This window comes from Brachypodium distachyon, chromosome 1, assembly GCF_000005505.3.
Source record: "Brachypodium distachyon strain Bd21 chromosome 1, Brachypodium_distachyon_v3.0, whole genome shotgun sequence".
Classification (NCBI taxonomy): Eukaryota; Viridiplantae; Streptophyta; class Magnoliopsida; order Poales; family Poaceae; genus Brachypodium; species Brachypodium distachyon.
In genome coordinates this window covers 39,504,021-39,518,922 of record NC_016131.3, presented here as the reverse complement: position 1 = coordinate 39,518,922, position 14,902 = coordinate 39,504,021, and the positions used below count along the sequence as shown (strand labels likewise).

At 44.4% G+C, this 14,902-nt stretch overlaps 1 protein-coding gene across 1 annotated transcript; it reads right to left on the bottom strand.

Annotated features, from left to right (window-relative positions):
- Positions 1-598: 598 nt before the first annotated feature.
- On the bottom strand, positions 599-8,217 carry LOC100831414 (tRNA(adenine(34)) deaminase, chloroplastic). Its single transcript, XM_003563830.4, has 4 exons — positions 3,727-8,217; positions 3,544-3,631; positions 3,009-3,136; positions 599-1,155 (listed from the first exon to the last, which is right to left on the bottom strand). The coding sequence occupies exons 1-4, from the start codon at positions 8,073-8,075 to the stop codon at positions 879-881; spliced, it is 4,842 nt and encodes a 1,613-aa protein (XP_003563878.1). The 5' UTR covers positions 8,076-8,217; the 3' UTR covers positions 599-878.
- Between the last annotated feature and the right edge of the window lie 6,685 nt (positions 8,218-14,902).

Here is a 14,902-nt window from a genome sequence, read left to right as displayed (position 1 = left end):
ATCTTGATTATGTCTTCCATTCCTGATGTTTGATTCACTTGATAAGTACTAGGCTATCATGAATTGCTAAATTGTTGCTGTAGTTGGTTTTCTGAACCCTACATTACTCCTGTAGGGAATATTTGGGTGATTTCTCCAAGCTGGATTATAGCTCCGCAAAAATGGACCCTGATTCTGAGCATAACTGCATTCTGAAACTGAGGATTCTGCAGGCGAGCAATAGGTAATCCACCCTCTGGCCAACCATGCTGAAGAGAAAGGGCGTGATCTTTTCGATGCTAGCACCCTCAAGTCATTTTAAACCAAAATACTGCCGGCCTCAAAAAAAATAATTACTGCCGTTGCTCTCAACAGGCAACCAACACCTCTCCGAGCACAACCAACCATACTGGTCACTTTGTCAGTCACAGGACGAGCACAGGAAAGACGACAGAGGCCAGCCCAGTGTGCATTCTCACCCCTTTTCTCTTCGCATGGGCCAATAAATATGGACGTCACAGGGCTTATTTTCCTGTCTCCTAAGAAATTCATGCAAATGAACAGACCCAGACCTAGCGTATGCCTATTATTGACAATTTTGCGTAATTTACAAGTGAAATAGGCAAGTTCAATCCATCACTTCTTTTCTCCGAAATCAATTATCTGCAGGTTCTGTAGAAACGATATAGGAGATCGATAACCCACTGGAAAAGTCATCTTCAGTATTACATCTAAAAAGCCTTTACATTACAGGAAAAGAACACTTCACAAAATGGCACATTACTTTTACCTCCAGAACGGGAAATAAAGGATGTCACGCCATAAAATCCCCCCAAAAAGACAAGATTAAATGTGAAAGCGGAGTCTACTTACTATTGGGGAAAGTGGGAAGGATGCTGCTACAAACAGAAAACTGTGCCGAACATGTGATGCATCTTGGTGAAGAACTTGATAGGATGGTGGTGGTGCCCCGAGTGGCGCGGACGAGGCGGCGACTCCGACCTCTGCTTCTTTTTCCTCCTCAGCTGGAAGAACTGTTGCATTATCTCTGAGCACTCCGCGGAGAGGACACCTCGCCTTACGATTATCTTTGGATGGAAAGGGTGGACAGGTCCTGCCGTTTGGTTCTGGTTTGTTGGATCCAATGTGCTTGCTTGCCCATCACCAGGGAAAAGCCTATAAAACAAGTGCAACAGTTGCTGAAGTTTCCAGTCACAGTGAAGTTAACATATAGGAATGACAATAATATATTGTAAGATGAAAACCCTTGTCCACTATTCAGATCAGTCCATGAACATGAATTCCTACAATACTATCTGTAATCCTCATGTCTCTCAACTGGAGTGTCTAACTAAGTTCCCATCTAATATTTTGGGTGCATCAATTTGGTTTCCATGTGAAAGAGGCACTGGCAACGAAATGCAAAGCGAGTGCACAACAAATGTTTCGACAAACTGCAGCCTTTTATAAATACGGAGTACTACGTAGCATAGTAAGTTTCTGTGTTAGTCAACCAAAACTGATATTTACTCCTATAATGTTTTTAATCGGTGGCAGCATTCTGTCACCTTCAAAATAAAATTCTGATAGTGGGTATGAATTATTTGATCTGGCATCACAACAAACATAGTACATTTAAACATGCAGTGTATTCATTTTAGTCCATAGCAAGGCACGGGCATTCTGCTAGTGTATATAATAGGGGTAGGCAGTGCTCCTCGATGAAGAAAGTAAGTTTTCAAATGTACAAAACAAAAACGTCACACATGTGCATGTCTTTTGTCATGAAAAAAGAGGTTTTGCACCCTGTATTTGTTTTTTGAATTTACTGTATATTCTGGAACATGTGCTCTAGAGAGCCATTTCGGCATTCGCCACTCCCGTAGCTTCTTCACTTGCTTACATAAGTGGAAAACAAGTGTTTGAACACTCAGTTTATATTGTTACAAGCTATTTCAATTCCTATTGTTACAAGCTACTCCCTCCGTTCCATTATTCTTCTCTCCAATTTGTCCAAATATGGATGTATCTATTCCTAAAAAGCGTGTAGATGCATGTAATATTTGATCAGAATTATGGAACGGAGAGTACTTTGCCTAGGGTTTCCATTTGAACCAGCACAAGTGCATGAATGCTAGCTTTTGCTGTGGAAAATGCTATTTTTCTGGTGGAAAAAGGAAGTCCATATTATCATCCTTTTACTTTCAGAGTGCAGATAAGATAACCCTTGTACTATAACCCCAGATAGCTTATGCCTAGGCCTGAAAGCCAGTGCTTTAAACCCAGTGGATATTTTGCAGAAAATCCACCACTAGAACAATTTTCTCAGATTTCTTTCACAACCGTGCTGCTTCCCTATCCACTGCTTCCCACATCTAGAAGATCTCAAAATTTCCCGTAGGTGTTGTAGAAGTATAGGAGGATACATTCTATATCCATGTCAAATTTCAAGAACAAATTCGATCATATTTGGAATATATGAAAATGACAAGCTCCACTTAAGTAGTGAATAATCACTATACAATTTTGCAGCTTATCTGTGAAATGCAATCAAGTGTGATTCTTAAAAGTTTCATGGATGCAGAACATACCATACCCTACATCTCCAAATCTTTTGGTAATTGTGGGGAAAAAATGGTGTGAACTGGCAACCAAGGAGGTGGCACTATGGGGAACAAAGCATGGTGGTATGCTGAGTTGCAGCTTGTGACATGCTGTGCCTCCTATTGGTCACTGAGACATTCGTAACTATGAAGCCACTGCAGGGCAAGTGGCTACACCATGCCATCGACCTCTAAGGTGTATCTTGGTGATGATGCTGTATTTTGAAGACCATGCAACAAATAAACTACAGGATAATCCGATTTTTCCCGGCCAGGACAGAGAGATGGTGTGGTTGAATCTGATGTAATACATCATCTCAAGATTTTGAACACCTAACAAACTAGATAGTTGCTTGAAAGGGGAAGAAATATTATTGAGTAAAAAAGGACTCAATATAAAATTCACTATATGTTAAAACTCCATACCTAACCCAGCTGCCATCGGCTCCAAGAAGCTTGTTCGGTGCACCCCATACAACAGTATCAACTCTAGCTTGGAGAATTGCACCAGCGCACATGGCACAAGGTTCCAATGTCACATAAAGTGTTGTTTCCTGTAATACATTCTATTAGAAAGTGTATGGAAAAGGCCAACATATGGGTAAATGCATCCAAGAATTCATAAATTGTGAGGAACTTTTCAAACAAGTGTCTACTTGCTTTTTGTAAACTGAAAATAAATAATCTTGCGGAATTTTAAAAATAACTTGAACAAAAACAGAGATAAACCATGAAGCAAAGACCCATGGGAATGCCTGAAGGTATGAAATAACTACACATGTAACTCTTGGTGCATTATGATTTATTCATATCCAGTTTGATATGAGTTTTCACCAGATAAGTAATAATTAAATAAGTATCAAAGAAGGAAATGGCTAAATAGGAGGAAGGCAAGGGATTATTTTTCAATGCTTCCACAGGATTAAGTTGGTGAAGAAAGTTATTGAGGGTAACATAATACCGCTAGGCGCCATGTCTTAAGTTTGTTAGAAGCTTCTCTTATACAACAAATTTCGGCATGTGCAGTTGAATCCCTGAGATCTTCAACTCTGAACACAAGAAAGAAACAGAACAAATAAGCAAAGTGAAGATTTCATTTTCCTTTTTAGCAACAGTTGGCTATGCAATATATATCACTACTTACAGATTACAACCACGAGCAATAATTTCTCCGTTATGTACTAGCACTGCTCCAACTGGCACCTCCCATATATCTGCAGCCCTCTGAGCTTCAAGTAAAGCCTCCCTCATGAATAATTCATCAGTCTTTCTCTGTTTAGCGTCGTGCTGGTATGCTTCCTCCCATTCATCAAATGTCTCCTTCAATACCTGCTTATTTCGCTGAATCTTCCTCCTCTTCAATTCAGCATCTTTTCCTTCTGTTCTGATAACTTCAGGGGCCTGCTGTACAACAATCTTCTCTTCCATCCTCGTGAAACCACCAGTAGGCAATTCCGCTGATTCTTGGAAAGCGTATGACGCATTATCATGCGGCACCATTGCTTGTGTTTGAGGATGATGGTAAGGAGTTATAGCAGCTGAAGGTCCGTATCTCCAGTTATCTGCATCTTCATTCTGACCAACTTCCTCCACGTTGATGATCGAAGATGTGCCGCCTAATATTCCTTTCCCCGCATTAATTTCGGTGGAACGCTTGGTTGTGATACTGGATGAAGTAGCAGCTTCATGTTCAGGTAAATGTCCTACTGTGACATCTACCGAAGTTGATGTGCTAGCCTCAGCCAAGCCTCCTTTGATATTTCCTTTGGGTGATGCACCCACTTCAGATTGTTTTGCTTTTACCCTCTCCCCTGAAATCTGCACAGCATCGTTGGAAATTCTGGGTACAAAATCTCCTTTCGAACTACCTACTTCAGGTACATGACCAGCTTCTGATATTTGCAAACCTTGTGTGCCTGTAGGCAAGTTTTCATCCTTTAGCGCTGATGCTAGCCTAGATTCTGATTCTCCGCTTTGTGACTTCATCAGATGATCTTTTGGTTTGGTACCCCAATTTCTCTTCTGAATTCTGTCATTGTCATGCCCCTGGCTTGACAGCCAGCCCTCAGTACTTTGAGAATTACTGGATGAACTTTTATTAAATGATTTGTTGCTAGGATCATGAGATTCACCTCGTTGAACCCAGCCAAGACGGACTATGTCTGCAACATAAGCCCAGAGTGACCTATGAACTCTTTTAGCAATAACAGACTCACTTTTGGGTGTCTGAGAGGCTGAGTTGGTACCTCCATCAGCTGAGGAACCTTCCTCCTTATCGGCTGTCTTAAAGGTCTCTTGAGACGTAGCACTTTGAACATCCCAAATCTCATCTGATGGTCCCTTCATTCTGGATCTGGATGAAGATCTCGTTGTACCTTCCATTATGGACTTCTCATTTTTCTTTGTTAAAGTAGTATCTGCATCTGAGACGCCTCTTTGGAGCTCACCAACAAATTGCCCTACATGAAATGTAGATGATTTTTCTAATCGAGCAGCTGATTCTAACAAGCTTTCATTGACAGACTTTCTGGCAGATGAAACACCTAGCATACTTTGTCCTGCAGTAGTTTCACTCCCTCCATGTATTATCGCTTGTTGTTTGATATCTGGATTGAAGATAGATGCCTCTTCACTACTCTCCATCTCCAAACTAGTAGTATCTTTATCATCAGAAATTCTGCTGGTGCCTGCCTGCTGTGAGTTCAAAGCAATGTTATGCTGCATTAATCTCCCGGTCTCTTCTACTATTGTAAGTCTTTCGTTAGAGTCCTGAAAGGATTCAGAAATGGTTCTTGATTGATCACTTCTTTCTGTACTAGAACCTCCTCTAATTTGCCGATCATTTTTGTCATGGCTATCCCTTGCCTTATCAACAAGATTGACAGGTTTTGTCCTACAAGCTTCATGGTCGCTTCTGTTATATGAGTTGCTAACAAATACAGTGTCACTATCGTGGATCTTAGTAAGATCAATTTGTTGCTCCACACTACCAACAGTATTTACAGATGAGGATGGCTGAAATTGACCATCTGCTCTTGTTAGTATATGGCTTTCTGAAGTACTTGGCATAGCAGCATTGTTAGTACGGGCATTAGTATTTTCCACTTGTTCTTGAATTTCTTTTGTGCTGTCAACAACCGAAGTCAAGTGAACTTGACCATATACTCCACTGCCAAGATAACTCTGTGAACCCCGGACAGTTGGGCAATCACTAATGATGATCTTGTTTTGATGTATTTGTTCTTGCTGGCCCCTTGCCCGGTCAATGATACTCACGTTGGAAATAGAGTTTACATCTGATCTAGTTTCAGATTGATTTTGTGAAGTCCTAGACACATGAATATCACTAGCACGAACCTTGGAAACATCAAGATGTGAAACATTCTGCACATCTATGTCTGTTTCATGTATCACTTGCTGGTTAACATACCTCTTCCTGTCTCTTGTAATATGAGTTACATTCTCTATGGAAGTAGATCTGTCATCGAGATCCATCTGGTTAACTTCCTCATAATTTCTCTGTGAGTGAGAGGCCCTGCTAACATTGTGACCACTATCCATCTTTATATCTGTGAGCTTTTCTGAGTTTCTCCTCAATTCAGTGAGTGCAACCACCGACTGATCAACCTCATCATGCTGGTTACTTTGTCTTCTACTGTCACTAGTCATCTTTACAGAACTTTGAAGAGAAGATGACTTATTACCAATGCAGTTTCTTCTATCTTCCTGGTTATAGCTCCGTGTTGCGGAATCTTGTTCAGTGTTGTGACCTCTGACTTCTGATGTCTCCATTATTCTCTGTGAGATTTTCTTTGATTCATCCTTCCGAGCTGCTATTTGCTGATCTAAATTGCTACCATGCATCAAAGTTGAAGTATTCTTTGAACTGGAAATCAAGCGTGTATCATCCTCAGTTATAACCTTCACATCTTGTGTTCCCGTCCTGGAATCTCTAACCCTGATAAGCTGTGCATCATCACAATCATACTCATCATTTGACGGACCAACCGAGGAAGAATAGTGTCGGTCTCTCTCTTGCAATGTCTGCACAGCTCGTCTGTCTACATTATCATGCCAACGCACCCTCGAGGCTGAATCCTCCCTTGCAAGTCTTGTACCAACAGTGTTCCTTGAACTTGAAGCCCTCTGTGAATCATCCTTATGCAATGCAGATGAAGACCTCAGAAATCTACCCGAATAGTGCTTATGTCCAGCAATGCCTTGATCATCATTATCACACTCGTTATCATGCCAACGGTGTGACTCCGAGAGTGAAACAACCTCCGCCCTATCCTCCTTCCTCCTTGGGTTTTGCATAACATATCTTACATCGTTGTTTCTATGGTGCCTCCTTTCTATCCTCACATCATCGTCACTGTCAATTTCAAAATCCCTCCTCTCTCTTCTCCGATCAAATCTCCGGCCATCATCAGTGTACCTGCCAGCTCTGACTCTTCCGGCATCAAACACATCCTCACATTCAGAGTCCCTCCTTTCTCTTCGCCAATCATATTTCCTGTCATTCTCACTGTATCTTCTAGCGCCAACTCTCTTCATGTCAAATGCATCATCAAGTTCAAAATCTCTCCTTTCTCTCCCTATCATCTCCCTTCTTCGTCTCATATGAAGATCATCCTCCTCGTCACAGTAGCCCCTCTGCTCCAACCTCCTCCAATCAGAATCCAGAAACCTACCATGTACACCATTCACGTCCCTCCTTTCCCTCCTGTGGCCATTGTATTCACCTTCATCACAGTAATCAATTTCTACACCCTTCCTCCTGCTGCAATCTCTACATCTATCACCGCCTTCTTCTTCTTCTTTCCACCTCCTCCTTAAGAGTGACCTACCTGGTACCTCCCTCTGAGCAATACCACATTCATCCCCTTCTTCCTCCTCTTCCCAATCACAGCGGCATTCCATCGAACACCCTCTGCGCGGCCATTCGCCACCGTCGTACTCCCACACCTCCTGCCGAACCGCCCTGCCAAGCAACCTCGGTGTATCTCGATGTCCACAACTAGTTCCCAGACCCAGCCTGCCAATTCCAGAGCTGCCGCAACCGCATCCCCGCGCCTTCAGTTGCCCGCGAACCATTCCAAGATCCGAGCTTCCAGTGCCCTGCCCGCAACATCGATGCCCGCGCGCCTCCGGTCGCCAATAAACATTCTCAAAGCCCGATCTTCCATTGCGGCATCCGCCGCTGCAGCAGCAGCGGGCAGCCGCACGCTGGCGGAAGCAGTGGGGCGGATGCGGTGGGGGCGGAGGTCGGATCCGGGAGGAGAGGAGCATGAGGTGAGTGGAGTGGCGGAGAAGGCACCCATCGAGCAGAAAGCGGGGGGAAAGGTGAGCGTTCAGCGGGAGGAGCTCGCGCTGACCGCCGTCACCGTCGTAACGCTGGCAGTGGTGCGAAGGGAGGTAAGAGGAATGGGAATTGTAGGACGGCTTCGCAGTCCGCAGGGCGAGAGCAGCGGCGGAGTAGGAGCTGTACATGACGAGGCGAGGGGGATGCGCGGCGACCGCCGGCGGTTTTGATGGTCCGCCGACCGCCGGAGAGTGAGGCTGTGGGATTTGATTGAGGTGGAACACCGTGGAACCGTCGTCTTTGGTTGGGAACTACTCCAAGATCATCTGTGACGTGGCGCCGTGGATGCTACGGAGCTGCGAAATTTGGGATAAGTTTCAGGTGCCAACAGTAATTGACGGCATATGCTTCTGTACCGTGCGATTCGAAATGGACTACTCAGATTTGTGCTGCTCGACCTGCCACTGCCACTGGTATTAGGGTGTGTTTTGGTTTGGTGCCAAAATGCACACTACCAATTTTTTAGTCATCGACCAAAATTTGGTACAGTAGTTGTTTCGATGGTTACTAATTAATTCCTCCTATCCTAAATTCTTGTCGTGGTTTTAGTACAAATTTGAACTAAAATTACGACAAACTAATTATTTAGCTAGTCAAAGTTTTGATAGGGCAAAGTTGGGCTCAACCCAAAATACCCTTAGCAAATCATCTTCTTTTTTTCCTTTTCTTCTTTCGGAAGAATGTTTTGTACTCCTTTCGTCCAAAAATAAATGGCTTCAATTTATATGCTCATACAAATCCAAGTCACTTATTTTCGGGCGAAGGGAGTATTTGGAAAAAAGACAACTTTCTTTGTGCAGGCAATGGGTGGCGTGACGACAAGACCAGAAATGTGGATTTCCTGTGGGTAACATGCCAACATGGTGCGTTCACGACTTGACATCTTAGGTGCATCTAGCATATTCCAGCCTATGGATGACAATGGGTACCCGATACCCGCATACCCGATGGACCGTTTAAGATACGGGTATGGTAATAAAAAAATACCTGCGGGTATCTAAATGGTAAAATATTGTACCTGACGGGTATGGCAGGTACGGGTATGATATTGGCCTACCCGGACCCGTCTGCCTGCACCTAATTTGTCAGCCATGTACAAAATCGCCCATCAAAGAGGCCCAGCCCAATACCATTCATATAAAAACCCGGATGGCCCCAAAACCTAACCCTGTCCGCCGTCTCTGTCCACAACCACGAGCCCCCCGTCCGCCTCCCCGCCTCCTCCACGACGCTCCTCCTTCCCCAGCCTCCTCCATGACACTCCTCCGTCCCCAGCCTCCTCCACCGGCCCGCCGACCCCGCGCCCCCGGCTCCTCCACCGGTCCGCTGCCCCGTGCCCCCTTCTCCTCCAACCAGTCCGCCGCCGCCCCGTGCGCTGCCTCCTCCACCTGCCCACCGCCCCCCTGTGTCCGCCTCCTCCCCCCGTCCCCGCCGCCACCATGAAGGAGGTCGGCCGGCCGGCGACCGCTCGATCAGGACAGAGGCCGTGGGATTCGTCCGACCATGTCCATGCCGCCGCCAGATCGGGACCCGCCGCCGCCGCCGCCGCCGGATTGGGACCGACGCCATGGGATCCGACCGACCTTGCCCCTGCTGCTGTTGGATTGGGTCTCGACGCCGTGGATCCTGCACGCCCGAGGATTTTTTTTCTGTGATTTCCTCATGTGCTTTTGTTTTTGTGATTCTTTTTTCTGTGATTTACTGGTGATGGCGGGTCGGGTAGAAATATCACGGGTATGGTAAAAATTTCATACCCGACCACGGGTAGCGGTTGAGGGTCGGGTCGCGGGTACGGGTATGGTTGAGCTGTACCCGAACCCGACGGGTGCCATCCGGATTCCAGCCCTCTAAGGTGTTTTCAGAAGCAGTGGCAGAGTGAGGGCTGCGCCTAGCGTAGATGGCAGGGCTTGCAGTGGGGCAGCCAGCACTCGCGAGTTCGAAGCCTGGGGGCTCCGGATTTGCTCGTCCCACCGGCTATGAACTATGCTTCCACTAGTGTGACGTGTTACCCGTCACAAACAGATCCGATCCAGTGGCTTTGGGAATCTATTAAAGCGTGCACGTTAGGTTAGTTTGTAGGTCTAGGTTACGCAGTAGGTGGTTTGCGTGCGTGTGTGTATGTGACGGGCCTAGTGGCTTCGGGAATCTATTAGAGCATGCCTGTTAGGTATAATTTGTAGATCTAGCTTACATAGTAGGTGGTTTGTGTGCGTGTGGACTGTACTACAGAGGCCTAAAAAATCAGAAGAAACAACGGACATATCTGAAATCAGAGAGGATAATCTATGGTGATCCATTCCGCTAAAAGCTTCAGTATGGATGATTTAGTGCAATAAGCATTATATGCATGTTCGATCTAAATCAACAAGTTGGATACATGGGCGCTAATTGGCGGTACTCCGTGTGTTTAGAACACCACGATTGATTGATTTCGGCCGGTCTAAGAATGGGCTGATGGAAGCAGCTTATTTTTTTTGTCCTCGCCATTGTTTTCAAGTTTTGGTTTTTTCCGCATTTTTCCGTTTTCTACTTTCAAATATCTCGAAGAAGTTTTAGAAAAAGTGAAAAACCTTTTGTGGAGGAATGAAACTCTACCGCCTAGATTGGATACTATGCTAGTACATGATTTGATTTGTTTATATGTAGTACGGATCTTAGGGTGCTAAACAGACGAACAACAGGATTTAGTCAGGTTCAGGTCCACATGGATTGAGTAACAGCCCTACTTCCTGCTAAGTTTATATTATGGGGCTGAATACATAGATGGAATTACTGGGCACCCTACGAGTTTTGAAGCTATGTAAACGTAGGTTTTCTAAGGTAGGGAGAAGAATGAGAAGAGATAAGAGAAGGTGAGCCCCATGCGTGCAACACGTCAAATCAACCGCACCACTCGGCCTGTCGTGACATAGGTATTTCGGGATATGTCTTTACACTACCTGAATGAACATTCAGGATTTTGTTAGCAAGTTATCTGGATAATTTAGTATAGGACATATATGACAGAGAGCATATTCAGTTAATGTATTTTTTCCGTCCAACAAAGGATATCTCAATTTTGATAAATTTGAATGCATTTATACACTAAGTCATGTCTAGATATATTATATTTAAATTTTAAAAAACTTGAGACATCCTTTGTCGTACGCAGGAGCGATAATTCAGTACATCACCGTCCTCTTGCCATGCTCTGCTGCCGACCAAGCCTCTTGGCTGGATCCCACCGCTTGTTTGCCACCACCTTAGAGACCTCGGTCGGATCTCGCTGCCGTCCCTAACCTCCTTGTCACCCCATCTCCCGTGCAGAATTAGAATTAGGGGCCAATTAAGTTTCCTCGATGACTTGGTATTTCATCCCAGTTCAATTCATTTTCCCAAATACTAACACCAATGAAGCCTAAAGTTAATCTCTATTAATAACGGTTGCTCCTTAGAGCTAGCCAGGGCCGTCCCTGAGGCAACGCAAATTCATGTGGGGCCTCAAAGGAGACAAACAATTATTTTTAATTGTAATCCTACACACACAAAAAGTTTGTCACACGTAGTCTCCTTGCAAAGTGGGATCCTAAAAATTGCAGTACTAGAAAAACATATTATTGAGATTTAATGGCATATCCAATTGTAGTATTGTCACAGAGAACAATGCATACATTTTTTCCGGGAAAGTTATATTTAGCTGCTTCAGGTATAGGGCTCGATTGCACAACTCAAGCGAACTGGATTACTGGACAATGTTTTATGTGTCCTCATGCACGGAGACCAGCGGGCTGCTCGACGGCACCTGTGCCGGCGGCAAGTGCTGCCGGCTGTGGGGGTTCCAACTGGACCATCGCAATGTCGCCTGGTTCGAAGAAGCTGCCATGCATTTGTTCCTCCTCAACAGGCACAATTCCATTTATGGGCCGTGTCACGAGGTAGTAGACCATGCCGAAGAAGTTGCTAACAAGACCCAGCACCGCTCCACTGGAGAAGATCCCATCGCCAGCGACATTGCAGAAGGAGATGATGTTGGTGGACGCGGCGCCGTTCCACCTCTGGTCATTCAGTGACGTGGCTTGGAGCAGCAACAGGACGGCAAGTACAAACACCACCCTATATGCGTGTGCGCGTGAATGGCATGCATTAGTTTGCCCACCCTTCTAAGAACCATCATATGTATCCCAAGCAGATAGTAGAAGATTACCAGGAAATGGCATGGCAGATTAACCCTACTGTCCATTCGGAGTCGGAGCGATTACCCTGCCTCTTGGAACATATGTATCCAGCTGCTGTATGGATTCCGAGATGACTGGATAGGAGAAATAGAGTTGAAAGCATCCCCAAAAGTGAAGCTGGAGTGTGTGGGTACAAGCATTGATTATTCTCCGTTCTTATTATCCCAGAGGTCTGCATGCAAGAGAATGATAACTAAAATATCACAACAGATGCGTAGATCGGTAACCGATGGAGATAAGATTCACAGACGGTTATATCATAAGCAGAATTGTTTTGTATCCGTGAGGGGGTAGGCCTAGACATATCAGACTCACATTGATTATGGAAATGTGGGCTCAACTTGATATGTGGGAGAGAGTGAGGAATGAAACGAAATGCAAATAGGTCCGCTATCTCCTAATTTTAAATCAATACATTTCAACTGTTCTAGTTTTCATTAGAAAATGATAATTATGTTGTTTATGAGCTTAATCATGATTAGCAGTTTTTCCTAGCAAATGGTACACACCCACCGGCGTATACACACAAAAATCATGATTAGCACTGTTTGCTAGCAGATGGCACAGACGTGCCAGCATACACACATCAACGGGGTTTTCTAGCTCGTACATACCAAAAATTCATGATTAGCGGTGTGTTTCCTAGCAAATGACACACGCACGGAGAGATGTGTAAGTGCAGTGTATGAGACATGGTAATTGACTTCATCACCTCTGAATACCATGTACCATTGATGGAGTCAGCCGATTGTGTGAATGCTGATACTGAAGAGAGGGCTGGACCAATTGTCCCCTTAGCGCATCAACGCTTACCCACCTTCACAAAGTTGGAAAAGCAATCCACTCTTGCATCTAGAAAACCAAGTAAATTTACATATCCAATCAATTTGGGGGTGGCCATGATGATAGGGATCTAATTTAAGGTGCCTTAGCATCTTGATAGACAAATTGAGGTTTCCCTAGTGAGATCCATGTGGATACACATTCCAAGATAATAGCAATATTTTCTCTTTGGTGATACATTTTTAGACACTGGCTACGTATACTTACAGATAATTTTTTTTTTGGTGATGTTACCTCCAAAATGGGCAACCACCTTCATACAAGGTGAATAAAAGCTCTTCCCATCATGAATCGTCACAATGTAAAACAACCTACTTTTGTAAGTTTGGGGATGAGGGTGTCAAGTATCGAGCATTCAAGACTTAATTAGTGCCGTGGTCAACACCCTCATCCCAGTTCTTTTTTTTCTCTAATCCACGTACCCACACCCCTTCCCTTCCTTTTATCCTCTATCTCTACCTCTCTCCCTCAATGTCCCTATATCTCTCTATCTCTCCTTGTCTTATGCATAATTAATGACGAGCTCCGACGATGAGCTACGGATGAGTTCACCACCTTTTCCATGTGTACCGTGCCTCTTGGCTCAATGGTCTTTTTTTCAGCGGAAAACACGGCCTTTATTCATCGATCAAAATGGGTACAACTGCATCGTTCCAAGGCTTCGAGAGCCAAATATGGCGGCTGTGTTGAAGAGAAAGGACACTCTTCACTAAACTATGAGCATCTAAATTAAAGGCTCTCGCTTCATGAACACAAATAACATCTACGAACTCTCTACTACGAAGTCCAATCTCCCGAAGGATGGCGCTATACTCACACCGGCTCCCTCTTGTCTCAATGGTCAAACAAGCTAAGTCAGGGCTAGCTCGCAAGGCTTGGTAAGATTGATATCCTAACCTAGCTTTTAGGATAGCTATTGGCCCAACCCACATTGGACATGGGTGCACTATACCGTTCTAGCTGGCCCGGCCCACTAGGATAGCACAACTCCATAATCGCCTAGGGTTCCAATAGTCCAACATTGCATCACCTTTTGGCAATTGCTCTGCGGCCTATTTTCATATAGCATTTTCCCTTTCTACCATCATTCCACCAGGCAAGTGGCCTTCTCCAACCTCACCCCTTATCACAGCGTCATTGTGCATCACCTAATCCTCCCAGCCACTACTATAATATTGGTTCTTGTTCTCCATAGATAGCTTGTCGTTACTTGATACATTTGCTATCTTTGAGCTGGTTAGGCAAAATTTAATTATTGTTTTTAGTGTATACCATTGGCCAAGATTAGTTTTCTAGAAACAAAGTGTGTAATGAACTTGCTTGGAAAGATAAAATCATTTATGGTGGATTAGAAGATGACTAAAACAACACGTACTAGGAGGCATAAATAATTTCACTATTTACCTTTATTTTAGTCATCTCAGCAGCAAAGGCAAGTCCAACAGAAAGGAGGTTAAGGATGCTGACCAACAGACACACCACTACTACCTTCTTCTCCATCACTATCTCCCTTATTTTCTATTCTTTCAATCTGTGAAACTTGGTTTCTCTCTTGTCCTTGTGGGCAGGAACGGGGGGATGGGGAGGTATAAGAGAATGATTGTGCAATGTGAAGCCACATGAGAATGCGCGGATGGGTTAGCGCGTATGTATTTTAATACAGATGCGTTACAGACTAATTAACACATACCTCCCATGATCGCTAAGCATAGCTACATGATAGCTCATGCATTAACTGTAACTACCTTATCATCAAGGTCATGCATTTTCTCCCATCCTCCCAATCCTCACCCATGCGAACTCCTCTTCCACCTCTCATTGCCCCTGGTTCAATAAATGAAAGCCATTTCTAGGAGAAGCTTGAACTTTCTTTTATCGAACATTATTGTCATCACACA

What these genes read in the sequence shown, in the direction of transcription:
- LOC100831414 (XM_003563830.4), bottom strand. Translation starts at nt 8,075, where the DNA reads ATGTACAGCTCCTACTCCGCCGCTGCTCTCGCCCTGCGGACTGCGAAG. An exon ending in ATTGCTCGTGGTTGTAATCT is followed by an intron (nt 3,632 to 3,726) that starts GTAAGTAGTGAT and finishes TCTTGTGTTCAG; the next exon opens with AGTTGAAGATCTCAGGGATT. An exon ending in TTAAGACATGGCGCCTAGCG is followed by an intron (nt 3,137 to 3,543) that starts GTATTATGTTAC and finishes AATGTATTACAG; the next exon opens with GAAACAACACTTTATGTGAC.